The sequence below is a fragment of the Globicephala melas genome, chromosome 15 (assembly GCF_963455315.2).
Source record: "Globicephala melas chromosome 15, mGloMel1.2, whole genome shotgun sequence".
Lineage (NCBI taxonomy): Eukaryota > Metazoa > Chordata > Mammalia > Artiodactyla > Delphinidae > Globicephala > Globicephala melas.
Genome location: NC_083328.1, coordinates 5,681,931 through 5,709,065, shown reverse-complemented (window position 1 = coordinate 5,709,065; position 27,135 = coordinate 5,681,931). Strand labels below are relative to the sequence as shown.

Genomic DNA, 27,135 nt, shown 5'->3' with positions numbered 1-27,135 from the left:
GCCAACAAGCTCTCACTGAAACCCAGTGCCACAATTCCCTTCTTTTCCCTCAAAGAGAATTTCACAACCTTGTCTCACTAGACAAAGTGGTCTGGTAACCTATTTGCACAGCATCGGTAACCTGCTTTGGAAAACCTAGGTGGCCTGATGCAGTATGTTTGTTGGTGATTAATCCAGAGAATGAAGCCAGAAGTTTGACTACAATCCCGTGAACAACATCAGAGACCATCTGAACTGCTGTCCCCTGAAACAGCCTGACCGTTCACACAGGGCCTCATCTCCAGCACCCTGGCCTCTTGCACTAAGGGGTCAGAGCCCATAGCGTTGTCAGGCTGGTCTGGCCTGGCTGCTCTATCCTTCCTGCTTTAAGTCTTTTCCCTTCCTACTAGAGATTAAAGCGGTCTTGTGGTAGAGATGTCTGATCTGTCTTTGCGTGTGTAGACACCCGGCCCCAGGCCCCCCACACGGACCATGAGCTGGGTCCGTCCTACCTCAATGCACTGCTTGATCCAGAAGTGGCTCCCCATGGCCTCCCAGTTCTGGGAGCAGGTCACGTAGAGCAGGCGCTCGTACACGCGACGCTTCATAGAGTTGTCGAAAACCTCGAAAAACTTGGCCCTGATGAGCGGCTGGGCGCAGCGCAGCCCAGAGAGAAAGGCAGGCTCAAGTTTCGCAGTCAGCTCGCTGCCAGAAAGCGTCTCATCCCTGCAATCCAAGGAATGACACCGAGATAGCAGAGCTACGCAGGACGGGGGACCCTCAGGCCGTAAGCAAATGAGCAGTGAACAAGTGGACACCAGCTTTCCGAAAAGCCTCCATGAAGGCCAAGAGTATGTTCCAAATCGTCCTGGGCTGATGCAGCATTTGAGCAAAAAGGCTCATTAATGATGCCAAAGTATGTTATGTGATTTAAATGAACATTTAAAATTTAGATATAATGAGAAGATTAAAAAGTCACATTACTGGCTAGTCAGAGAGCACGCCAGGGACTGACACGAGCAACATTTGATAAATTGCTGTGATTACCTGTAGACGTAGTTAACAAGGTCTAAAAACTGTGCATTTAGTTCAAGGTCTTCTGGAAAACGCTTTTCGATGTAGGTCATCATTTTCACAAGCAAAATGGACTTCTCCCGGAGTGTAGGTGTCTGTACAAATTTGTTTTTTAAAAGAAAAGGTCAATTATTTCTGTTTGAAAAAAGACATGCTCCCAAGTATTTCAGCCATATGCTCTATCAATTTTTAAGCTCTTACGATCTTGTCAGGTAAAATAAGACAAGGCTGTTTCTAAATGGTTCTTCGGATGCTCAAGATCAAGACAGGTGCCAACATAAAAGCAACTAAACTAAAAAACAAATCAGAAGTTTGAAAGCATCTTACTAAATCAAATAATAACCCCTCATCATTATTATTTTTGGCTTAACTTCACCACCATAGAAGACTAACAAGTAAGGTTCATTTAACGTTTTAACGGAAGTAAAACCTTATAAGATAAGTGACCAGTTATTCCAAATTTCTGTTTAAAATCTGTTAAGCACAGTGAGAAAAATCCACCGTAAGGGAAGATTCGGTGAACACAAACACTGGAGAAAAAAATGTTTTCTTTGAGAACTTGCAGAAGAGCTTAGAATGCGACGCCTGAATTTCCTTTTACACACACAGGAAGATCACCTGGCCAGAGCACAGCCCCTCTTCGCAGCTCACCTGATTGGCTGCCATCGGGGAATTATTTTTAACCCATTCTTCCACAATTTTAACCACGGCCCGGAGCATTTTGGCATCGGGGGATTTCTCAATGAGGGAGGTCAGGATGGCCTGGATGAAGTTCTTCCTCATCTCCATGCTCATCACAGCTAGGCGCGTCTTCACCAGCTCCAGACTCAGCATCACCAGCTCACTGGTTCCTGCTCAAGCGGAGAAAGAGCCCAACGATCTCTACCAACTAGCCTGAGCAGGCAACCAACCACCCGCACTGCATGGCACTCTGGATTCTGCCCATTGCCTCCCCAAAATATCTTCTCCTGCAACTAGAGCTCTGGGATTTGAAGTGCCTCACGGCTTTCTGACTACTCCGCCTTGCCAGGGGGGCCCTATAAGAGCCTCCTCACAGGGGAAGGGATGATGGAGCTGGTGGGACCACTGCAGGAAACCCCGCATACAGCCAAGCCCTGAAGTCACATGCATGGCACTGGTGCTCCGAGGGGCAACTGGAAGAGTGACAACCGCAGCTCCCTGCCACACACCAACATATCGCCGATTCCTGAAGCTCACAGCTCAGGTCTGGAACCAGTGACTTAATTCTTCTTCAGAAATAATAGTTCTGATAATAGCAACCTCTGTTTTATAGCAAAATTGTTAGATAACTCTCATCTAGTGATGAATGTTGCTCAAATTTCTTCATTCTTACATTCACAATCTTTATATCAGTTCATTTTAAAAGTGAGTCTTTTTATGGTTGTAAATGAAATGCTCAGGACCTCTTTGTGAAGAGCAAATGATACTGAACTGCATAAAAACAACAGACATTCGTGTTGGCTTTAGAATCTAATCACAGCCGGCACGTTTAGGTGTTGAAGCCTCAGGGAAGAACACGGGGCCGAGCCTGTCACCTGAGGTTGCTTCCGTGCTGCCCGAGGTGGCCTGCGGGCTCAGGTGCTCTCGGACCATCTTCTGCAGGGAGCGCATGAAGACCGAGATCAGCCTGTCGATGTAGCTTGGGTTGTTGCTGCAGGCAGACTTGAGGATCATCAGGGTCCCTGAAAGGTAGAGAGTGACAGGTGTTTTTTGAGAAAGGTCTTAAAAAATTGAGTAATTCACAAAAACGTACTACTTAAAACATTAAAAAATGTGCTAGACAAAAATGTGCCATTTCTGACAGAAGTACAGGTTAATCCCAAATGTCAACATTACAGGTGACCCTTAAACAACACAGGTTTGAACTGCATGAGTCCACTTACGCATAGCTTTTTTTCACTAGTAAATACTACAGTGCTACACGATCCGGGGTCAGCTGAATCTGTGTACAAGGGGCTGCGGACACGAAGGAACCATGTAAAATATACAGAGAGCCGACTGTAACTCATAAGAAGATTTTCGCCTGCAAGGGGCCGGCGCCCCTCGACCCCAGAAGGAAAAGCTTATCCAGTGCACAGCTGGACCACGCTGGGAAAACCACGATGGACACACGCTCACCAAAGAGCTGGGAGGGGTTGGCGCTGGTGGCCTTCTCGTAGTTGGTGAGTCCCTCATAGATGACTTTGCCCACCGCCGCGTAGAGGCACTCCAGCTCCTCGTACTTGGAGGCCACGCTCGAAGTGCCTGAAACAGTAGTGGGAACCTGGGCTCTGGGGTCCGGCTCGCGGGCCCGGCCAGGCTCTGGGACGCTAACTCTCCTCAGGCTAGCATTGAGCTTGGCTGTCTGGGACCTGCTGTGACTGACACAGGCACCTCTCACCGCAGGACGCGTGGTTCCCAGTTTACAGAGCTCAGTAACCACCTTTCATGCCACCAAGCCTCGCCTGAATACCCTAAATACACTTACATATGAGACGCCAAAATTCTACCTTGTAAGCTGTTCAGCAACTGACAACATATTTTAACCTAGCTTCCTTTAAATACCATATGGAAATGGTATGTTCAGCTGATAGAGAAAACTATTTCCAAAGCAGACACAAAACTGCTAATGCAGACTGCTACCATGAAGTTTTTACGTCAACCTCTTCTTTTTTTTTTTTTTGTGGTATGTGGGCCTCTCACTGTTGCGGCCTCTCCCGCCGCAGAGCACAGGCTCCGGACGCACAGGCTCAGCGGCCATGGCTCACGGGCCCATCCGCTCCGCGGCATGTGGGATCCTCCCGGACCGGGGCACGAACCCGCGTCCCCTGCATCAGCAGGCAGACTCCCAACCACTGCGCCACCAGGGAAGCCCTCAACTTCTTTTAAAGAAAGTTTAAAGGTACAAAGAAAAGCAGAATAATAAAATGCTCACTATAGTAACAGGAGGATGAGCATTCTCAGCTAACAAGCTCTGTGCCCACCCATCCACTCGGAAAGAAAGAAAGGCGCCAACAGCAAAGGTCACATACTTGGCTCCGTTGGGAAAATACTCATGAGGCGTGAAAGAAGGCTGTGGACGGCTCGTAACACTTTGGTGTTTCCGCACGTCATACAGGCTGCGATTCCACGCTGCAGGGGTTTGAAGCTGCTCAGGATGGCTGGGGACTGCAGCACTGTCAGCAAGAAGCTCAGCACTTCCAATCCTGTGCATATGTTTCCATAGTTCACTTGATTGGGCTGCTCCTGGAACGGAGAACACAGGCCACACACAGATGAGATAAACAGTACAGCGAATTACAAACAGAAACCAAGCGAAATTAAAACTACACGTGTCAATAAGTACTTGGAAATGAAATAAACAACCACTGAAGAATAAACACATTAGATACATAAACGACCACCATATTTTATTAACACAGTAGGATTTCGTAATCTTCCTTTTAATAAATTTGCTTTAAATATTTAGTCAAACTTCCCTTAAGCTCATGAAAGATATTAATATTCAATATTTAGTACTAAAATTTTGAAAATCACTAAAATCTGGTTTAAAAAGGCAACTGTTGCAATGAATTTTGCTTTTTTCTCACGTTTTTAGTTAAAATACACATATCCTTCCAAAAGGAAGTATCTTTGAACCTGTGTATCATGAAATCAATCGAAGAGATTGTCAGCATTAAAAAAGAAAGAAAGAAAAAAAAAACCAAGAGAATAAAATAGAAAATAGAGTACAAGTTTTACAGTAAGGACTTAAGTTTGGCCTCACAACACGTGTCTGTGGCTGACGCACACACATGCCCTGCAGGTGCACCGTGTGTGTGCACTGCTGTGAGGCAGATCATGGGGAAAGGCAGGAAGTCAGTGTGAACAGACCCATCGCCCTCAGAAAACGTCAGCCTGTGAAGGGGCTGAAATTGATTCAATGGTGACTACATTTGATAGGAAAATAATTTGACCTTTCAAAGAGAAAAAGAGGAAAGAAATCTGCAAATAAGTTAAGCAGCAAGCATGTGCCGCAGACTCAGGGGGCCTATTACTCTGTTTCCATAACACAGGTTAACCTGTGTAGCCTTTCAAAAAACTTGAGCAATGATACTAATCTTTGCAGCACAAAATAACAAATGCTTACAGTAGGTATGATCATCCTGAGACCAAAAGCTTTCAAATTTCACCACAGAACTAGATAAACTGAACTGTATCCTGGTAATGAAATGGATAAGGCAAGAGAACAGCTTCTGCAACCTCCAGAAAATTACAGAATCGTGGTTTTTACAGAAACAAAAACCACCAAAAAATCCAACAAATAATCAGCCATCTGGGGCTATCTCTAGTTACCTGACTATACAGTGCTATGTCCATCATTCAATCTATTTTAAAAATTCAACTTTACTTTAAAGGTGGTTGCATAAGTCAACTAAAAATGTTTATTCCATGCCAGCGGGTAGGTGGGTTTAAGAAATTAATCTGTGAAAGGCAAGAGAACTATTCTGTTTTCAAAACTCCCAACTCTCCCTGGGGTGGAGGTGAGAGCTGAAGATTTAGAGCCGTTTTCAGCGAATGACACTCCCTCCTCATTAGCCAGCGGCCACAGGAAGAGGCGAAAGGGGCCATGACCAGCCGCGGGCAAGGAGATTGGGGTTGGTGGCCCGCCCGTGCCTGGGCCCTCGCACCTACCACGCTCATTAGCAGCTTGTCGAACCACTGGAGTTTGAGCTCCGACTTGGACCACATGTCTGGTCGCAAGGCTGTCTTCAGGAGAGTGACACACCGGCGGGACAGCACCTCCCCAGGAGACCCCGCAGTGCTGGTGTTGTCGTTAACCTGGAAGTTCACTCACGTTCAAGCCCGAGTTTCCCAGCACACGTGTTCACAGGCCTCTCACCAGCTGCTGCCCCGCGCCCTCCCACCCCAGCGCTCCACCTCCTCTCCTGTCTGACTCAACCTTGCCTCAACCCAGCTGTCTCTGCTCCCCCTGGGGACACTCCCTCCTCCCTCACAGTGGGTCAGTGGTGATCTGCACTCATTTGTGTGATTAATCCATCAGCTGGGCCTCCCAGGCCGTGCCCAGCACGCTGCAGCACACAGGAAAGGATCGGTTGAAGAGTTTAGAAGACTGTTTTCAGTACTTGGAGATCCTCAACAGTGTTGCAAGATATACTATTTTTTAATAATTATAAAAACTACTTTGTAAGGGAAATTTCAGTTACAAGCTTTTTTGAAATATAAAAATGAAGTTTCAGGAATTGATTCCCAACAACTCCATGAAAATATATTACTGATTTGAATGATAAATGCAAGTTATAAAGCAGCTGAACTACTAATGTTGTCCATAACTTATGTAGGTTGGGTCATCCCAACACCTTTATGACACAGATAACTCGAAAGTCAAGTGATCTGCCCAAGATCACTGAACTGCCATGTTTCCCCAACACCAAGATGCTACTATAAGCTATACCATTACTTCATCACCACTGAAAAAAAAATGTTTTTTTAAATCGTATTATAAAACACAGGCAGATTTCAGATATTAGCAAGTCACAAAATAAACGGAATTTGGTATGAAAGGGACAAAACTAGCTCTCAGACCCTGGTTTGTCTATTTCTTTTTTGACCAAACCATCACAGACAATCAAACTCACTGGAGCCTATCAAGCAGCCTTTGTTCAGAAGGATCCCTAACCTGAGACACACAGATACCACACCTGACAGGCCACGCGGATGAGGAAGTTCACCACGGTGTCCGTGTGCTGCTTGTCAATGGGCTTGGCAAGGAGGGAGTCCGCACCTGGCAGAGACTGGCTCCGCCCAAACACCTGGAGACAGAGGGAAGAGAGTTCTCAACAGCGCAGCCCACTAACTGCACGCGGCCCTCCTCCCCGGGGCAGACCCCATCCTGGACGTCAGGGACACCACTGGCGGGCATGGTCTCCGCAGAAGGACAAGCAAAGTAGCCGTGGAGAAAGTATGGGGTAGCCATGGAGAAAGTATGGGGAGAAAGTATGGTGACCAAGGTCCAGGAAGCCAGCAATGTGGGACATCGTGGGGTTTCTAGCTGTGGGCGCAGCCTTTCCCAGCTGTCCTGCTGGCATGGCGCCGGGCACTCGGCCCACATTCAAAGTTTGTTGGATAAATGAACCATAAAAGGCGGCACTCGCAGCCTGTGCACGTGCTCTTACTGCGCTGATGGCTCCCGTCGCCGTCCTGAAGCGCTTCACTTCCTGTGCAGAGTCCACCGACAGGCCTCTTTTAATGGAAGATGAGACAGAGTTGACTCCTTCTCCACTTGTATTTGGGTCCATGTCTGCATCCGGCTTAAAGAAACACACACACACTTGACCTTCCTGACTGTTGTCCAGGGAGAGGCATAAAGAACAGTCAGGGAAGACTCGAGGGGCTGACGCCCTACCTGCTGGTCCTTGATCCTCTGCAGCTCCCACTTGATGACGACTTCGGACAGGTCCACGGCCAGCCGCCTCTGCTCGATGGTGACGCTGGGTGTGAAGCCCAGCCTTTGCATGGCGCTGACCATGTGCTGCACCAGGTGGTGCCGCACCGGGTAGTACACCTGCGGGCGCGGGCCAGGTCACGCCAGGGACACTGCGTGCCGCCCCGCACGCACGCCCACGTAACCCACCTCGGCCCCAACACACACAGCCCAACCTCCTGCCCAAGAATTCTGAACCATAACTTTAGCAAAGAAATTCTCATCACCTTTTGTATGTGTGTTTACCACTCCCCCTCCCCCCTACTGAGTCCCAACATAAGAGCGTGTTTCAGCCTTTTAGGACCATCTTTAAAAAATGCTGAACACCAAATTATCTTTAGGTAGGCAAGTCTAGTCACGTGTGTTAAACTTCAGACTTGATGTCATACAAATTAGCCATGCCAAGAGGCAAATTCCCAACTCTAAAAGAGCTGGCTGTAAAAGAATTAGCTTTTAACTCAATCCTTTCTCCTTTACCCAAACATCTACAAGGAATATCTACATATAAATAAATCCAACAAAGGGGGTGATCTGGTTATAGAGAAGGAGGTGCCAGCGACACCTTCAAGCCAAGTTACCAAAATCTAGAGTTAATGACAACTACCTCCCACCTTAGAGCAACAACTCATCTGTATTCGTGGACAACTGAGTACAGCTGACCCTTGAACAACACAGGGGTCAGTGGTGCCCACCCCTGACAGTCACAAACGCAAGCATAAACTTTACAGTCGGCCCTCTCCATCCGTAGTCCCACATCTACAGATTCAACCAAGCACAGAACATGTAATACCGTAGTACGTTTATTGAAAAATATCTGCATGTAAGTAGACCCACACAGTTCAAACCCTTGTTGTTCAAAGGTCAACTGTACTTACGAGAAAAATGCCATCTTAGCAAAAAGCTTGTACCAAGGACACATTCTCTAAACTACAGCAATTTCCATGTTGATAAGGCCATACACATACCCATACTAACCAATGGATCAGAATTACCTTTACTGAAAGATGTATGACCACCTTATTATTGCAGAAAACGAAGACAGGTGAAACTTCAAAGCAAACGCCTGACAGGGTATTTGCTCTGAAGCAATTGACATCAATCTACAGTATTTCCTACACACCTTGAAGTGCTGCACTATCAAATGCAAAATATGAACCAGCTGGGGGACAGTGTGCCCCTCCTCCACGATGATCTTCCTCGTCCAGTGGGTCAGCATCTGGTGCCCGTCCTCCATTCGGGCAGGCACCGCTGGAGTCAAAATAGCCATCGCCTGCCTGACAATTGCTCGGGCTTCCATTGCATGGGCCTTGAGAAGACTGTGAAAAACCTAAGACAGGACAGAAATACTGATAGAATGAAGGTTTTAAAAAACAAGATAAAAACAATCACTTAGAACTAAGGCATGATATTTCTGCAAAACACTTTAAAGAAATTCCTTAGGGCTCTCTTATTAGGAAAGACCGCAGTAGTTACGTTCTCTTTTCATTCGGTTTTGATGAACATGCTTGCTCTAACATTTTCTGAGCACCTACTATGTGCCCGTGCTGAACTAGGGTGGAGCATACAAAGACGAGCAGGACCCAGCTCCTCTGGCGTAACCAGTGGGAAGTCGGTTGAGGGATACAGATCATTTTACTCCAGCCCCAGGGTAGAAAATGGAGTGAAAGGGGCCACTCTCAGACAGTGCTGAATTAGTTCACGTGAAGGTCTGATGGAAGTGAGGTCATGGGAACACAGACCAGCCGACTGGCACTGTGGGTGGAGGGGACAGGATGGGGGCTGGAAACAACAGAACTTGCTGAGCCTGCATGCCTGGGAGAATGACAGGGTGTCACAGATGCCCCTGGGGTCTCTGGTCCAGAGAAGTTCCCAAGAGGGAGTGGTCAGAGGAAACAATCAAGAGTGACTCACAGGACAGGACGAGAGCCAGCACTTACCAGGTGCTTAATGGGACAGACAGGCTGAGTGCTCAAGTGCATGATTACATTTAACTCTTACACAGGGACAGTGACGAACTCAGTCAGAGTCACGGAACTCAGGAGTGGAAGAAACAAAACTCAAACTCAGCCTGCCTGACATCAAAGCCTAACCCACTGAGCAATGCAAGGAACAAGTGCTTCAGGTCGTCAACCCGAAGAGGGGTTAGGAGACAAGGGTTCAAGAGTGCCTACTGTCTGTCTTTAGCTAAGGCGTGGGCCGGGGCCCTTGACTGACACATTTTCACGGAACAGGTAGAGAAGCATGAGGCGGACAAGGCAGACACTGTCTTATTTCAAAAGCAAGGCTGCAGAGGAAGGAGCGGGCAGAGCAAGAACAGGGAGGAAGGGTGAGAATGAATCGTCGTGGACGTTTCACAGTCACAAAAAGACGGCAGAGAGGAGCTTTCTTTTTTTTCTTTTTTTTTTTTTTTGCGGTACGCGGGCCTCTCACTGCTGTGGCCTCTCCCGTTGCGGAGCACAGGCTCCGGACGTGCAGGCTCAGCGGCCATGGCTCACGGGCCCAGCCGCTCCGCGGCATGTGGGATCCTCCCGGACCGGGGCACGAACCCGCGTCCCCTGCATCGGCAGGCGGACTCTCAACCACTGTGCCACCAGGGAAGCCCAGAGAGGAGCATTTTTAAATGTACTGGGAAGGACAATAAATAGGGAAGCAGGCTGCGCTTGCGCTCGTCCGCGGAAGCAGCATGTGCGCGTGGTGTCGGGTGGACGGCAGGGAGCCCGCTGAGTACCTGCAGGACTATCTTCTTGTGTATCGCAAATTTGGCGATAATGTGGGCCAGCAGCAAGTGGCCGCTGTACTTGCAGGCGGGGTCCACGCAGGCCTTGGAGAGCAGGCAGGGCCACGCGAAGGTCATGAGGCGGCGCAGCTTGCTGTTGCGGTTCTTGTTGTTGTCGTGGACGTGGTGGGGTGCGTGCTCCACCAGCAGCGTGGCAAACTGCAGCAGGTAGATGCGCAGCGAGTCCAGCATGTCCGCCTGCTTCTCCGGGTCCAGGACCTGCGAGAGCACGAGCACAGGATGCACTTCTGGTCTGCTACCTCTGAAAGGTCACTCGACAAGTCTAAGCCTTGAAACACACAAACTCTCTCTCTCTCTCTCTCTCCCCCCCACCCCTCACAAAATATTAAGCTCCACCGTGATGGACTCAACGACGTCACATCAATTTTCCTTTATTACATACAGATGACAAACTCGATACATTTATTTTAATGCTGAAAAAAGGGGCAGGCTTAGAAGTCAGAATGCAGTGGGCAAAGGGGCTTGAGGTAGAAAAGGAATACTAGCTCTTCAATGTAAGGTGATTCAGGACTGAGTTTCTTAATTTCCAAGTAATTGAGAATCTTTTTCGAGTCAACCATTAATTACCTTGTCCTTACTTTTTAGTATTATCAGAAAATGTTACCTACCAAAAAATTTGTTTTTTAAAAAACTGTTATGCTTTCCTATGCAATCAAGTATGTGACAGATTTTTCCATGTGTTTCATGAATATAAGAAGAAAATGCGCACTCTGAGGAACATGTTACACGTCCCTAGTGAGTCAAGCATACTGACTGCACCATCCAGTAAGTACCCTAACCACCTTCCGCCTCTCAGAGGACCTGCCAGAATAAAGTCTTCCACAATAACTGTGTTTTCACCAGGGCCCCCTCTCCCCTGGATGTGCTGCCTCACGGCGGCCCCTCCCAGGGCGCCAGCCTGCCCCGCACCATTTATCCCCATCGACGCTTGAGATCCCAGCTCCTCACTTGTGCCGAGTCGGTAGCGTCTGGCCCCAAGGACACAGCCTAGAGAAGGCAGTAAACAGGAGGGGCCGAGTCCAGGTCACCATCTCCCCACAGCTGCCCAGAACAAGGCAAATATCAGTATGTGGACCAAAGATAATTCCTTGGGCTCAGCTCTCACTTCCACAGGAGGGTGGGCGTGGGGTCAAAACTGCAGGAAGGAGGGCCGTCCTAAGGGCCAAAGACTACAGGAGGCCCAGCGACCTGTCCATGTGAACAGCACTCCCTCTGCCTGGACCCCAGGACGGAGCAGTGAGGAAACCACTGTGTCCTCTCCGAGGGCAGTGACTCACCGGTGGCACACTACAGGCGGGAATGCCCACGGCTCACAGCGCTCCACCACCAACCGTGCACAAACACTCAGTGCAACAACCTCAAGGCACACTCGGCATCTGCCGGTGAAGTTCAATAGCCTAATGGCAGAGGACAGCCGAGGCACCATGGGAAACACAGCACAGGCATTCCTCAAGCAGACACTTGATTCCAAAAGCCTCACTAGTGCAAACTGGAAACACTATTGTAAAAGTGCTGAGACCCAAGCTAACTTCAGACACCCTAGTGCCACAACGACGTTCATGAACTTGGCAGCAAAGGGGTACAGCGGCAACTGGATCCAGTCTAATATTCTCATTGGCTTCTAGGGGATTCTTTTGCAAAGCTAAAGATGTAAACAGATCTTGAAAACTCTACTGACCAGCAATAGAGGTTTCTACAAAACAAATGTGACATCTGAATTTTTCACTGAGATATATGCCGTTTCTCACTGCAATCTATTAATGTGGAAAAGATAATTCATTCCAAATGGAGGCTGCCTTAATAAATTCACTAGTAAGAATTATAATGTTCTGCTATAAATTAACGCAATCATGAAAAATAAAAGCCTTAGGGAAATAAGCTTATTTCCTTGAACCTGTCACATCTCCCAAGTTACTTTTCAGGCCAATGCATGGTTAGTGATGTCACCTTGGTTATAAACACACTGGTGATGCTCTCCGGGTTATCGCCTTCTGGATTGGGAGGTCCTAAGAGCTGCTCTCCTTCCCCCTTCTCAAAGCTGTATAAGAAAGCAGGATTCAAGATATGCTGCAGAACCTACAAAAAAATTTTACAATGAAGGAGAAGGAAAACAAAGCCATGCTCTCTATCTCTTTCACTAGGTGGCAGGACCACCAGCTTGGTTATGCTGCACCATCAAGTTAGACTTCTATCAAGGGTGCAGCTAATAATCCTGTCTTTTATTACAATGGCAACTGTAAAGGTAGGTTAAAAACTTGAGGGAAAGAGACATTGGCCTGGTTCACTCTTCTCACCTCAAACAAGTTGTTTTATAAAAACAAGGGAACTAACAAACTACTCGTCAACACTGGTTCACGGGTGGACCTGCCTTATGTTTCCCAACAATGAAATTTTCCTCATAAACGGCCCAGACGAGGAAAGGCACAGCAGAACACAAGTAGTGCCCTTGGCTCCCTAGAAAACGAGCTCAAACGCCGTGGCTTCTCCCGCAGTAACAGTGGGACCCACCTTGGCTTTCAGTTCATCTCCGAAGTTGGGGTCGTTGAAGTCCACAAAGCGAAAAAACAGGGCACGTTTTTGAGCAATGCTGTAATTTTTGGGAATCTCCTCCTCCGTATACTCTTTTAAGAACGTCATGTTGCAGAGGAAACGACCAGTGAAGGCCCGGAGCAGCTGGAACAGCAATTCTATGTCTCCGTAATTCCTTCTGAAGGGTCAAAATAAGAAGGCAGGTTAAATTATGGCAAATTTCATAACTATGTTTGATGCCCGACTTGCTTTTGAGCAGCTCAAAGTTACAGCCCGTCCTCTACAACAAATGCGATGACACACATGCAGTGAGCCAGCTATGCAGAGCTCAGGGAGGAGCAGCTCAGGGAGGAGGCTTATCGGGGAGAGCAGGCCACTTGGTGCAGAGCGCCCAGGTGCACCCACTTGCAGTAATTCAGTAGACAGTAGGCCAGCAGCTTGGGCTCCTTCCAGTTGGTGGCAGCCATGTTCTCCTTCCGGTGTCTTTCTTGGAAGGTTTCGCTGACCCACACACGTCTCAGCTGGCTCACCAGAGAGTGCTGATTGGCCAGCCAGGAGTCATCGTTTTTAACTATAATACTAATGATCTGTCAAAGAAAAGACAATGAGGATGCTGACAGGGTTCTCCCTGAGTCTTGACTAAACGTCTAAGACGTCGGGTGCCTGAGAGAGAGCCGTGCTACCTTGATGGCCTGGAACTGCAGGTCCAGGCGCAGGGTGCTGGTACTGGGTGAGCCAGGGCGCACGGCAGTCTGGGTGCCGCCGGGCAGCAGCAGCGTGATGAACCGGTTGGGGTTAGCTGCCAGCACGTCTCGAAGAGGTCTGGCATCTTTGTGCTTTAAAAAACTCTGAAAACAAAGCAAAATAAACAGCTGTTTTAAGTTAATCAAAACCCACAAAATGTTGAAATGATATAAACTCTAAGGTTCTTCCTAAATCTCTCAAGGCAGGCACAAAAAAAATAAAATCACTGTAAGCACCCTCTTTAAAAAGTGCTTTTTAGACAATAATCACACCCTGAGTTTCATAATCCTAGCAGCTCATTCGTTCATTACCACCACCAAAATCCTACAGAGAGGGATTCCTGGACTTGAGCTTTTCACATACACAACAATGTTTCTAATACTCAAATACATTAGAGAAAAATAAAGCCAGGACACTGAACAGCGATATATAAATTCCAGACTGTCGAGCATGGTGGCAGGGACCCCGACCCCAGCCCCGGGCTCCCACCATGAACATCCTGCTCCACTGGGGGTCGTTCAGCGTGGCTTCCATCATGAACAGCTCCACCGTCTGCGAGGGATGGCGGGTCAGGAACTTGATCAGAGGCTCTCTGAACGGACTGCCGGCCTAGAAAACATGTGGTGAAAACTGGACCTTCTGGGGGTTTGAGGCTCTTCTGTTCTAGCAACCTCACACGGTTCCAATGTGCATTTCTCCCCCTTGTAACTGGAGTGCACCCACCGTAAGCAAATATTAACACCCAGTATCTTTATACTGTTAGATTAACCCATCTAAAATATGACAGTGAAAACATTACAAGCAATAGATGGAGGAAGAATTAGAATTAGCCCGCGTTTGACCATTACCTCGATCAACATAGCACGTTCTGTTTTCATTACGACCTCTAACAAAGGCTTGACCAGAGTTTGAGGTGCAGCTGGGATCAGATGAAAAAGGTTTATGATTGCAGAACAAATTTTCATTTCCTAATGAAGAAGACCAGAAATTATAAAATAGGCCAATTAATTTTGCCAGCGAGAGATACCAACATCACTACAGACCCTGCTAGGCTCTAGCTACATTTGCAAGGTTAGCCAACAGAAGCAGAGTTAACATGTATCAATAGAAAGCCACAACTCACCAATCTCAGATTACAGCTGTGGCCTAAGGAAACTACCTGCCCTGGGCCTTCAGATTTCATCTGTCAGTGGAGGGGAGAGGGAGCTGACTGTGCACCTCGGTGATGGTGCTGTCTTTGCTTTCACGCACACTGACAAGTGTTGAAGTGACCTTTCGGGCTGCCGAGGTGAGCCCAGCAGGGGCGGGGGGTCATGCCCATGGCCATGAGCATTAGGATTCCCTCACGTTGCCATGACATCACGGGGTCTTCCCAACGCACTAAGTTCTGAGGGCACAGACTTCTTTTACCCTCAAAACTTAGCACAAAGTCCTCAAAAAAAATACTTGAAGTATTTACCCTGGAAATTAATTATCAGCGTAAATAAATGACTGACTGTGGTTCTAAAAATTTATCAACCAGGCCTGAAAATAAAGCTGACAAACTGCTTTACGGAATCATATGCAAAACGTGGAATGCCAAGAATTTTGCATTTTTTAACGTGCTAACAGCTCAGCGGCCAATTACTGAGTGTCATTCCGACTTTCCATTCACGGTGTCAGTTCCCACGGTTTTGTGTCCGCCATTCAGGCCACGGGGAAGGGAAGACTCCCTGATGTCCCATCCTGGGTGGCGGGTAATAGGATACCCGTGACTCTAAACCAGTAAAATGGGGATGATAAACGCCAGTCAGGAGGGACCACGTCCCGGCAGCACTGGAGATACTTCTCAAAATGTCTCTTTAAGCCAAAAGGCAAAACAGTGCGACGGGTAAGAAATGAGAAAAATCAGCTCAGCGTTGCTCCCATGCCTCCTCTAGAGTTCTCTTCTACAGTGTTTCCAAGTTTTCAGGCAGATTAAGTTCCACACTGAAATTAGAATAACCTTCTAACAATGGTACTTTCATCTTAAGGGTTTTCGTTTTCAAAGCACTGTCGTGAAATCACTTCTGGCCTTCACGTCACCACCGGAAGGCAGGAATGACAGGTATTACCATCCCCATTTTACAGAAGAGGGAACGCTCAGGGCTAGGCTGTTCAAAGTCAGTGTTGTGACCACCACAGTGTGGTATGCGTGAGAGACATACACAGGGGCCTGGGTGCAGGGGGAGCAAGGAGGTTTCAGTTTGAGGCAGCTGGCCAGTCAGAGGAAATAGAACTCCTCCCTATTTCTAGCAGGTCTAATGTATTCTTTGTGGCATTTCCTCTCAAGAGGTTGTTAGATGCATGAGTTCACACAAACATTATGAGAGCAAAACCCGGCTGGATCAGAAATATTGAGATATTGCAATTCTAGCACGTAGAAAACCAGAGAACTTAGAATCTTGCTTAAAGACGTCCTAATAGAAAACATGCGTGGCACCCGGACAGTTCACGGCAATGGTACTAATACAACTCTGCCACAGACAGACAGTACAGCTCACTGCACTCAAAGGCACGACACACTCTGTCCACCACAGAACCACAAGTCACAGCAAAACCAAGTACAACAACGACCCCTCCTGCACTTCCACTGAGATTCTCACCTCTACCCCTTCCACGGCAGGCTGAACCAAAACAAAAATTACAGCATGAAAAAAGGCAACGGAAAGGTAAAAAGAAAAGAAAAGAAAAGAAAAGAAAATATAAACTGTTCTTCACATTGCAAGTCATAAACTGACTTTTAATAGGTTGTTCTCACCTCAAACTGACAGAATGGAGACAAGGAACATCTCCCGCACTCTGAAATGCTTTCCTGAGGATGGGGAGGAAAATCATCTTTTTTTCTATTTATGTTATTTACACAGAACTTCCCATATACTCAATACACAGTAAGGATTATTGGGGTAAACAAGACAGTAAAGACACAATTATCAGAAAGCACATAATAATTAACAAATGCTCAACAGCAAAAAATACACCTTCCACCCTTCAGATGTCAAAACAGCCCTTCTGATGGTGTCACATGGAGTGTATTCTTCCCTAAATCAAATTTTTAAACAAGGAGTTTTGGAATTCTTGTCTAGGGGGAGAAACTGTAAGACCCTGTTGTATGCAAATACATTAAAAAAAACTGTTTTGTTTAGAGTGAGTAATTCAAGATTATACGTGAAGTGCTGATATTTAAAAAAACCTCTTTCCCAGCTGGAGTTGGAAGAGGACCGGGGGTTTAATCCCCATCAATTAGGCATGTTTGAGGCCAGAAGAACCCAGAGGCCGTGATGCCACTCACTGGATACTTAGGCTATCCTGAGAAGGGTGTGTGTGTGTGTGTCTGTACACATAGTGTAACAGGTGGTCATGAGTTTTCCCCTGTAAGTTCAATGCCAAACAGGTAAACCTTCCTAAACGTGATGACAATGCAAAACCCTGATCATCAGGGGTACCCGATGTTATGGGGAGCTTTTATTTATTTTTATTCAACTTTTAACATGTCATTGGTTATAGTTTCTCAACTGGGCAATGTTATTTGGGGATCTGACCAAATAAACTACTTTCCAAGACCCATTCCTAATCTGTGGAGCATTCATAAAAACTATCAGAGCTCAAGGGCAGAAAGGAGGCTTGGCCCTGAGCTGAGGTCATGAAGCTGTGGCCACACTGCCTTGGACCCCAAACACCATAGCCCCTGAGCTGAGAGCCGCGGCCTTCCTCAGCAGTGGGACGTTCCCAGGCTCTCGGGGTCATGCTCATATGTTGATCGACAGGCTTCAGCAGGAAGGGGCTCAGGGACCTCCCAGTGCCCACGGCCCCACCCCCTATGCAACTGACCCCCCATCCCACATGAGCTGCAGTAAAAGTTTATCTTTTTGATCGAATGGAAGTCATTCATCTACCCACTAGGGTTTAAATGTTTATTCTAGAACTGGCTATATGTTTCAGAGAATTAACAACTAACTGTAAAAACAAATAATAAATTTAGAGCAAAAATACCTAACAGATGAGAGATGGGGAGGGAAAGTACAGAGGCACTTGCACCTACGCCCAGGAGCTCAGGCTTTTAAAATACACTCTGCTGTCCCCCATGAAGATTTCCTGATTTTTTCCCTATATATATAAAAATAACAAACCTTCAGAGAGGTCATGGATGGTTTAACACGCCTAAAAAAAGTTCAAGATCCTGTTTTAGTTTTGCTTGTTGGCTGTTTAGAAGCAGCAGGAAACAAGACTCACATAAACAAAACACCTTGACATAGAATGGTCAAAACAAAGCATAATAAAGCCAAAATAAATAAATAAAATACAAGACGGGATGAAACACAGCATCCAACAAATAGGCACAGGAGGACAAAAAGCCACATTAATTATGCCTCTGAAGAGCTCAAGGAATCCCCTCATTAGGTACTGCTGTACAATTCACTGGGCGTAACAGGAGCTTGTGGAAAACACAATCCCACTGAGAGGACAGTCATCAAGTTTAAAAACATCTTAAAAGAATATTAACATATACAAATAAGATTAAAAACAGCAAGAACCATTCATTTTTAAGAGACAAAGTCTTTAGTGACCAACATCGGATACTTAAAAAGATTTAACTAAAGCCGTTTTCCCTCAAAACCGTAAAAAAAATGTGTTTTGAAGTACTGGCCATTTGGACTTTCAGCAAACAACTGGGGTGGGGGATTTGGACCCAGAAAACATACATGCCAATATTTATGCGATGCTTTATTACATCCTCCTTAATGCTTTTATGAAGTCCTAAAACCTCTACTTGGTTTATGAGGCAATGATGACGGAAAGCAATGTAAAACAGCAGCTGAGGACTGTAGCCTGTGCAAACAAGAGCTGCCAGAACAGTCTAGAAAGTACATTTTACTCACTTTCAAGAAAAACTAATAAAACTGAAATACATTTCAAGCTTCCCAGAATTCTCATCAACAAAAACATCATGTTAAAGTGAACAAAAGGGCGATTTTAAAGAAACATAAAAAGGAATGTTCAACAATTAAGAGAAATAAAAGCAAAATGTAAGCTAACAAAATATGTTTAACAATTTACATGGACCATAGTCACATAAAACTAGATTTCTGACCGGAATTTTAATTAAAAGCACCGCTCCGACATTAGCATTGGTAACGGCAGTGCACAGTGGGGCTGCCCTCCCAGAAACACACAAGTCACTCACGTTTCCGTCGCTCCTCTGGCCCCCTTTGTGGGTGAGGACCACCACCTCCATCCACTTTCGCAGATGTTGCTGTGAAAAAATACATCCTTAGCCATTTTTTCTTGACAACAGGAGCATCTCAACTTCAAAATGCAGCTCTTAGGTGAAAACTCATATGTAATCATTACTTTCCATGCTACTTAACGTGAGAATGGCAGTGATTCTATTACTGAAATAGCGCAGCCACCGAACCAGTGATGCGAGTAACTGGCATTTGTTTATGTTCTATAAATAGAAATTTACCCTGAATTTACCCTGATACAACAACAGAAAATGTCCTGCAACCCGGCCATTCCAATACCAGGACTTTTACTCCTGTTACTCTGTGCTGCAGCTGTTCCGGGAGTGCTGCCCTGAGCCAGCATCAAGCTAGCTGTCGGGGCAGAGACGTGAACAAGCAGACATCATCCCTGTCCCTGTGGTGCTCCAGTGACAGCGGGGGAACAAGGTAAAACACAGGTGCCTGCTGTGTAACAGAAGAGCAGGAACCAGCTACAGATGAGGGCCGAGGAGTCCGGGAGGGCCCTGCAGAGGCAGACAGGCCAGAAGCACAAGGAAGGGCACTCCAGGCAGAGAAAAGGAGGGAGGCCAGAAATGGAAAGGGTGGCCACTGTGGCCGAGGGTGAGTGGGCACAGGGGGAACCCTGGGGGAGGGACTGGTGAAATGAGCACGGACCCCACAGTGCATGCGGGTAGCAATTCCCTTCCACGCGAATGAGGGCGCTCGTTCTGTGAAAAGACTGTGCTGCTGCAGGAGCAGAAGAGCGACCCCCAGGCCACAGCAACTCAGGCTGACCCAGCCTGTGGCAGCCAGGCTCCCGCCCTCAACGGGGTCCAGCAAAACCCAGCAACAAGTGCTCAGAGCCCAAGCTAAACCACACAGGGGCATCCAAACAACAGCTTCATGATTCTACACTGTCCAAACCTGTTCTTCAAAATACTGCCCTGCAGGAAGTTAACAAGCTACTTTAAATCGGACTCCTCAGTCACAAACAGGCTCAGGGACAGATGGTTCAAATACATCCACTTTTCTCTGAGCCTTTAATGTCCACAGACCTTGTAAAACTTCAAGAGGGGAACACAGTTAAGTGGTGCTTCCCAAACTTACTTAGTTACTTACTGTTTTTCACAGAAACCCTATATCTTCTAAAGCCAGTGTTCCAAGGAACGCACATTGAGAAACATTAAAATAATATACATTTCTTCAAAGAAACTAAATACACTCACAAGATTTTACCAGTAAAATTCCTTGAAGGATACCATCAGAATATATATTCATAAAACCTCTATTTTACTAGAATAGCTATTTATGCCAAAGATATGAGAGTAACAAAATTAAAGGTACAGAAAACGGCCAGCTGCTTTCGGATTTCCCAAAGGAAAAAAATAACACTGATTGGTATATAAAGCTCACTTTTAGTTCAATAAGGAGATTTCCAAAACAACTAACCATATAAGAAACTTCAAGATCAAATGTCAAGCAGTTGAAATTATAAGAAAGGAAAATGTTCAGGGGTGTCTTTACGAATGCCCACCCTAGACAGTAAGGTGTCCTATCTCTTAAACTTATGCTGAAGGCTTGAGCTGTTCACCCCAAAAGTGTATCAAATGAGGGAAAACAGAGGTTGATGACTGAGCCCAGTTCTGAAGAACACGGCTCAGTAAGGACGAACGTGGCAGACCACAGGGTCCATGCGCAAGGCCAGCACCACAAACGCAGAAGCACCATAGCACAGGACCTGGCTGGACTTGGGCGAGATGGCTGGACAAACAGAAGCCTCAGTTATTCTGTATCCAAGTACATCAGCACTCTCTGCTTTCAGAGGCATTCAACCACTCAGAACGTGGCTAGAATGTCAGAGAAGGAAAAAAAAAATCCCCTCAACAAACCAGAAACAAAAAACCCATGTACTTTAAGGAAGAAGACTCTTGGCCTTAGTCAGAAACTACAGATGTGATACAGTTCTGTTCTTTTTTTTTTTTTTGGCCGTGCTGCACGTCTTGCAGGATCTTAGTTCCCCGACCAGGGATTGAATCCGCACCCCCGGCAGTGAAAGTTCAGAGTCCTAACCACTGGACCACCAGGGAATTCCCTGTTTACTCCGTTTTAAAAAAATCTGGAGAACAATGTTTACTGAATGAATTCCCAGCTCACAGATCTAACGGGTTAGACTGGAGTGAAAAAAAAAAAAAAAACACACAAAAAGAAAGTTGTTTCAGGCAGGCATGCAAAGGCAGCAAGAAATGACAGCCAACAGAGGGTAGAGAGAGACCAGTTTTAAAGGGAGACAAACATAAAAACACTAGGAGATTAGAACACATGCACAGATCTCATACATGAAAGAACCAAAGGTCATAAGATGAGGTAAGATGTGTGTATTTGATGTGCTCTGACTGGGAAGTGATATAATTTCATTTATAACCATGATTATGAATGTTTGTATGCATGTAAATTGATAGGTATGTATGTGTATTACACATGGAAGCTTAAAGGGAAAGAGCCTTTCAATTTGGAAAATTACACTCTACTACTAGGGCATCACTTAAAAGTTTTAGGACCAATCATAATACTATCAATTCCCACTTAGGTATTTGGGCCATTGTTCATTTCTTAGGCATCTGTAGATACGAAGAAACCAGCATGTGAGGTTAAAAAGCTGCATAAAAAACACATGCATGTTTGTAGTAACGTACCATGAAATTAAGTTAATAAATTACTTACAAATGTTTATTTACAGAATGCAAAATAAAGTTAATACTTGAAACCCTCTTTCATCTGTTTACACCTCTCGTTTAAACAGTCAGATCTTTTTTTGCGTAATTATTTCCTTGATAACTGTAAAAACTCAGAGGACTTCTAATGCTCTTACAAGTTTTTCACTGCATCACTGTCTATAAAGGCCAAAGACTGGGAAAAAGCTAGATGTTCACCAAGTGGGGAATGATTCAGTACATTCTGGCATGTTCCCATCATGAAATATCATGTAGTCATAAGACAGAATGAAGAAACGCTTTATGTACTGATATGAAATGATGGGATGGTAAATGGAAAAAGTAAGATGTATGTATATATTATACTTCCCTTTGTGGGAACTAAGAGGCATATGTCCCAGTACAAATGGGAAACATCTCTAGAAGGACACACAGGAAACTTAACACTGGTGGTCCCCCAGAAGAGGAACTGGGTGGCTGGAGGATGGGGGTGGGAGGGAGGCTTTTCACAGACACCCTTTTACACCTTCTGAGTTTTAAATCATGTAAATGCATTACTCATTTTAAAAAAATAATTTAATTTTTCAGGTTTATCATACAATTTGTATGCATTTGGCTTACCATCATCTGATCACAAAATTTATCATTGAAAGAGTTTGGGAAGAGCCTGGTCACCGAGGTCAGACGATTCACGACGTTCAGTGTCAAGCTCCGATAATCTCCCAGCATCATCAACAAAGGTCTCATATGAGTATGGATTTGATCTACTTCTATGGTAGCACCTTCTAAAAACTATTTTAAAAAAAGGTTACAAAGGAAAACAGATATCAGAGTATACTTCATAACAGAATGGAACTCATATTCAACTCTAGCAGCAAGTTTTTGCTTTGCTTGGGAAAATGGAGTATTAAACCGTATATATTCCAGAAGTTTATGATGAAATGAGGAAGACCAGTCATTACTGTTTACTTTTTAAAGGGCTCAGGATGACTATGAAACAGATAGAGACACTATTACAATCTGGTATGTTATTAACCACAGGCCGACTCCCAGGATACAGACAAGGTCAACAGGAAGAACTCAATGCAGAACTCACACCCGCCCAGCCCTCGCTCACCTTTCTCATGCAGGCTTCCCCAGCCTCCTGGAGCTCACTGTTGGTTGAATTAAGGGCTTTGAAGAGGGCAGCAATGATCTTCTCTCTGGACTGAGGAAGGTAATTGCAGGCAGCAAGCGCATCTTTAGGGAGAGAAATCAATATAATTTTCATCGTTAGCCTGAAAAACATACAATTTCCTAGTCTAAAGGCTCTTACCAACCAACAAATACATGAGTCACTAAACTTCTTTCCTAGTATCTGGCCTCTTGAAAGACAAAAGAATGCACGGCCTTCTACTCACACGCTCACTATTATCTAAGAGTGAACATTATTACCTAAGAAGGCAACAGCCTGCCAGAAAGTCCATGATAAATCTTACTGCCCAGATAAGATGAAGAAGGGCTGAAGGAGAGAAACAATGGGAAAACAAGGGCGGAAGGCGGTCCCCAATGCACCCATGCCCCCAAGACATCCTCACAGGTGAGAGCACGGCTGAGCTGTGGGTGGACGCATGCTGAATTAGCCGAGGGCAGAGCCTCAGACTCTGGTGATGAAGGAAATAGACACACAGCCCAGCGTCTCTCCACTATCCAAGTCTAATCAGGTGGTCTCCTCCCAACTTGGGGGGTTAAAGGCTTTGAAAATGCAAATATCCTTAGGCAACACGACATGCCTCCAGCCTCTATGTTAAAGGTTAGTTAAGGGGTAACACTGTAGCAAGAGCAATGCCCATCCCGGCTGACAGGAACGCCTGAGAGGCACCCACCAGGAAACGTGAGAAGCTCCCAACGCCACACCCACCCCAACTCTGGCTAGCTTGTCTTGAGCCCCATCCTCAAGCCCAAGTACTATGGTCTGCCTCTCAGCTCCTCTACCTCTAATTCAAGCAGGATTCTGGTAATATTTTATTAAGTGTATAAAAGTCAACAAGAGACAAAGTCAACTAAGCAACTCGTATTGGGTATTTATCAAAAAAGGGGGAAATGACTGTTTCTAAGCATGAGGGTGAGTACTGATCTAGTATACGTTCCTAAACTATGTACAATTCCTGTTCTAAACAACGATAACACATTCTTAATGAAAGCCTAGAGACAGCAGGAGTCTCAAATGCTTCTGAATCATTAAAAAGTTTAAAAAGGTCTAAATACTCCGATTCAGATGAAAATGGCAAGATAGGAATGGTATGACAACTCTCTTAAACCAGAATATTAGAGAGATACATACTTTAGAGATATATATAGTTCCCATAAGACAGCTATAAAGAGCTTACTATAGAGTAAAATCCAGTTTATTAGAGTAAAAACAATTATTTAAATTCTAGCAATCTATATAATCCATTGACATCTCACTATGTAGTTTGATAAATATACAAACATAATTTTTTTTCCACCTTAAAAAGACCACAAAAAGTCAGAAAAATTAGACAACAAAAAAACACCACTGTCTCCCTTCACTTTTTTTTTTTTTTTTTTTTTGCAGTACGCGGCCTCTCACTGTCGTGGCCTCTCCCGTTGCGGAGCACAGGCTCCGGACGCGCAGGCTCAGTGGCCATGGCTCACGGGCCCAGCCACTCCGCGGCATGTGGGATCCTCCCGGACCAGGGCACGAACCCACGTCCCCTGCATCGGCAGGGGGACTCTCAACCACTGCCCCACCAGGGAAGCCCTCCCTTCACTTCTGTATGCCGTAACTTGTCTCATATTTACATGAACTTACTTAAGGCTGCAATTCGTAGAGGTACGAGTGACGGAAGGCTTTTATAACAGGGCAGTTTTGTTAAAGCTGAATCTTCAGCCTCGCACAAATTCAAGAGCTGCAAAAGATAGAACTTAATTTAGCCTGCTCTCACTGTGAAGACACAATAACCTTGCAAGTAACAGAACACAGCGATCTGCCACACACAACATGATTAACAAACTAAACCCAAATCCCAAACCATTTAAGTATAGAAATGTGCTTGAGCTTCCTTATTCTAAAGCAAAACTCAGTCAACCTCTGTGACACTTTCTGACCCACTCTGATACCATAATGCTTTTTCTTTACATAGAGGATCACTTCATCTAAATGCAAATTCCAAGATGGCGGGTACAACTCCTCCTCATTCAGAGCTGCTTCCCAATGCCTTGGGCCAGTGCCCAAGAAACATACATGTTATAATTCCAGAGTTTGAGCAGTAATCCTTTTTTTTTTTTCTTTCTTTTCAAGTACAGAGTGGCATAAGCAGGAAGTGTTTCGCTGGAAATACCATAACGCAGATACTCCAGTGGCTAGCCTTCCAGACACTTTAACAGACCAGTACACATTTATATATCTAATATCTAAAATACTATATATGGTGTTCTATTACTACTTTCCCCTTCTGTTGACATCCTGGAAAATCGTACCGTTTTTTCCCTTAAAGATTCCTACCTAGTACAATATTTAAAACAGTAGAGGAGGATGTATAGAGAAAAGCATTTCAACCACCCACCCTATTTCACTCCCCAGAGGAAACCTCCAGTAACACTCTCCTCATATATAACATATTTGTATACACACACATATATAGATCCCTCTATCTATATCTAGAGAGAGAGAGCATCAGAAACTAAATTAGAAAGCCAGACTTCCAAACGTGGCCACGCCAGAATCACCTGGGAAGTTTTTAGGCAGTAGATTCCCAGGTCTGACCCCAAATCTACTGAACCTAAATCTTCAAGAAGAGGACTCAAGTTTCTATTTTCCGAAAGATCCTCACATGTTTTGATGCAGCTGGTATCCTGATAAACACTTTCAAAACCAGTTTAGATTCCCGAAATTTAAACACTCACTACCAGTTTCTGGTCTCCAGCTCCATGAGGAATTTTCCCTATAGGTTACAACACATCTGCCTCTGAAGCCCCCGAAGGAAGCTCCCCTCCCATTCTCCAGGGGCTCTCCTGGACCCTCCATCAAATCTTATGAGTGATGTTATACAAGGGATATAACAAGGTATAAATGATTTCAGCTAGAACACATGACCAATGACCTTATGTCCAAGCAAAAACATAGGACTTTAAGAATCAAGAGGTAAATTTTTCATAATTGGAAATTCAGACTTAGCGTGGATCAGGAAGAATTTGCTTCCTTACGACTTTTGCCTCAGTTCTCTGACAATGCCTCCAGAAGTATGATTCATGTCTCATAAAAATTTCAGATTGGGACTAATCAACAGCCCATTACAGAGTCTAAGAATTAATGCTTATAATTTGACTGTATTTATAGTTTAATTTCTATTTATCACTGTCTAATTTCATCCCACACTGTAATATTTACGGTGACAAACACTTATAAAGTGCCACCCACCACCGCCTGTTACCTTGGGTCAAGGGGCAAGTCAAGTCCACTAAACAACAGCCCAGCAGGACAGCGGAATGATTAGAAACCAGGCTCTAAAACAACTGTGGTGGTTCCACCCTAAGCTCTCCAGCTCACCTGCTCTGTAGTTCTAGGTGTCTAACAAACCCTAAGGCTCAGATTCTGCATCTTCAAAATGAGAATCATCAGTATCTGTACTTCATGGGGTGCTGCCAGAACTAGGTAAGGGCACTCACGTGAAGTGAGTTCTCAACTGCAAACGGCACATTCAAGTGATTGATAAATTCAGTAACCTGGGCACCTATTGATACGAGAGTGATTAAGGTAGATGCTACAGTCTTATCTCTAGAATACAAGTTCAAGGTCCTGAAGAGCAAGGCTCCCTGTGGAGGGCTAAGAGAGCTCGACAGACTCAGAAACCCCCCACATTCTACCGGACATCTCTAGTCACCATGCCTACCTCCTCGCCAATCCCGGACGTAACATACCTGTGCCAGGGCCTGAGCCAGGCGATGGCCGGTTACTATGGTCACCACCCATGCCTTCTGAGTGCTGCCTGACCAGTCTTCGTGCACAAAGACAGGTTACCAGACACACGTCATCATCATCCACACCACGCCGTACCACCACCCCCCTACCTCTGTGTAGAACACCTTATGCTCCACCACGTTAAGGTCCATTGTGAAGAGCCTGGGCTGCAACGTGGTACAGAACGTGTTCCCCTCCATCAGGCCAATCTGCGCGTTGGCAGGCTGGTGTCGGAGCAAATGCTTCTTAGGTGGGACCATATCCTGGAGAACCTGGGAGAGGCAGGGAGGAAGCATCACTGACCAGCCGCTCCTCAGAAAGCAAACACCTCTCATCACAATGTTCTAAGCCAATTAGCAATTTGAAAACCATAAATGAGATCAAAAGTTATCACAGACGTCCTTTAGTTAGGAAAGGGAGGCTCTGTTTCATATGCTGACACTGGGTCATGAAAAGATGCACGTCAGATACGTTTAATTCCTACGGGTCCAGAGTAACCTCTCTCACAACCACCACCACCAAAACAAGAACAGGACCATCAGGTTGTGCTCTACAGGCCCAGGAAACCAGCACTCTACTCCCTTGACACTCACAATTACTGATACAGACAT

At 45.6% G+C, this 27,135-nt stretch overlaps 1 protein-coding gene across 9 annotated transcripts in view; it reads right to left on the bottom strand.

Moving 5' to 3' along the window:
- The window catches only part of TRRAP (transformation/transcription domain associated protein), a 110,928-nt gene that overhangs the window by 43,491 nt on the left and 40,302 nt on the right, over positions 1 to 27,135 (bottom strand). For 5 of the 9 annotated variants that reach the window (XM_060284046.1, XM_070043792.1, XM_070043790.1 and 2 more), the window contains exons 27-51: positions 26,635 to 26,796; positions 24,377 to 24,473; positions 22,679 to 22,800; positions 22,183 to 22,353; positions 18,811 to 18,879; positions 16,387 to 16,440; positions 16,232 to 16,252; positions 14,456 to 14,575; positions 14,097 to 14,216; positions 13,547 to 13,711; positions 13,269 to 13,450; positions 12,843 to 13,041; positions 12,282 to 12,410; positions 10,266 to 10,532; positions 8,658 to 8,864; positions 7,460 to 7,618; positions 7,230 to 7,364; positions 6,756 to 6,866; positions 5,728 to 5,874; positions 4,086 to 4,299; positions 3,193 to 3,318; positions 2,610 to 2,756; positions 1,705 to 1,904; positions 1,027 to 1,148; positions 492 to 705 (exon numbers count right to left, since the gene is read on the bottom strand). In XM_060284046.1, coding sequence (XP_060140029.1) covers positions 492 to 705; positions 1,027 to 1,148; positions 1,705 to 1,904; positions 2,610 to 2,756; positions 3,193 to 3,318; positions 4,086 to 4,299; positions 5,728 to 5,874; positions 6,756 to 6,866; positions 7,230 to 7,364; positions 7,460 to 7,618; positions 8,658 to 8,864; positions 10,266 to 10,532; positions 12,282 to 12,410; positions 12,843 to 13,041; positions 13,269 to 13,450; positions 13,547 to 13,711; positions 14,097 to 14,216; positions 14,456 to 14,575; positions 16,232 to 16,252; positions 16,387 to 16,440; positions 18,811 to 18,879; positions 22,183 to 22,353; positions 22,679 to 22,800; positions 24,377 to 24,473; positions 26,635 to 26,796 — 3,660 coding nt within the window. The remainder of the gene's footprint in view (positions 1 to 491; positions 706 to 1,026; positions 1,149 to 1,704; positions 1,905 to 2,609; positions 2,757 to 3,192; positions 3,319 to 4,085; positions 4,300 to 5,727; positions 5,875 to 6,755; positions 6,867 to 7,229; positions 7,365 to 7,459; positions 7,619 to 8,657; positions 8,865 to 10,265; positions 10,533 to 12,281; positions 12,411 to 12,842; positions 13,042 to 13,268; positions 13,451 to 13,546; positions 13,712 to 14,096; positions 14,217 to 14,455; positions 14,576 to 16,231; positions 16,253 to 16,386; positions 16,441 to 18,810; positions 18,880 to 22,182; positions 22,354 to 22,678; positions 22,801 to 24,376; positions 24,474 to 26,634; positions 26,797 to 27,135) is intronic. The other 4 variants (XM_070043793.1, XM_070043794.1, XM_070043795.1 and 1 more) reach the window with 2 other exon arrangements.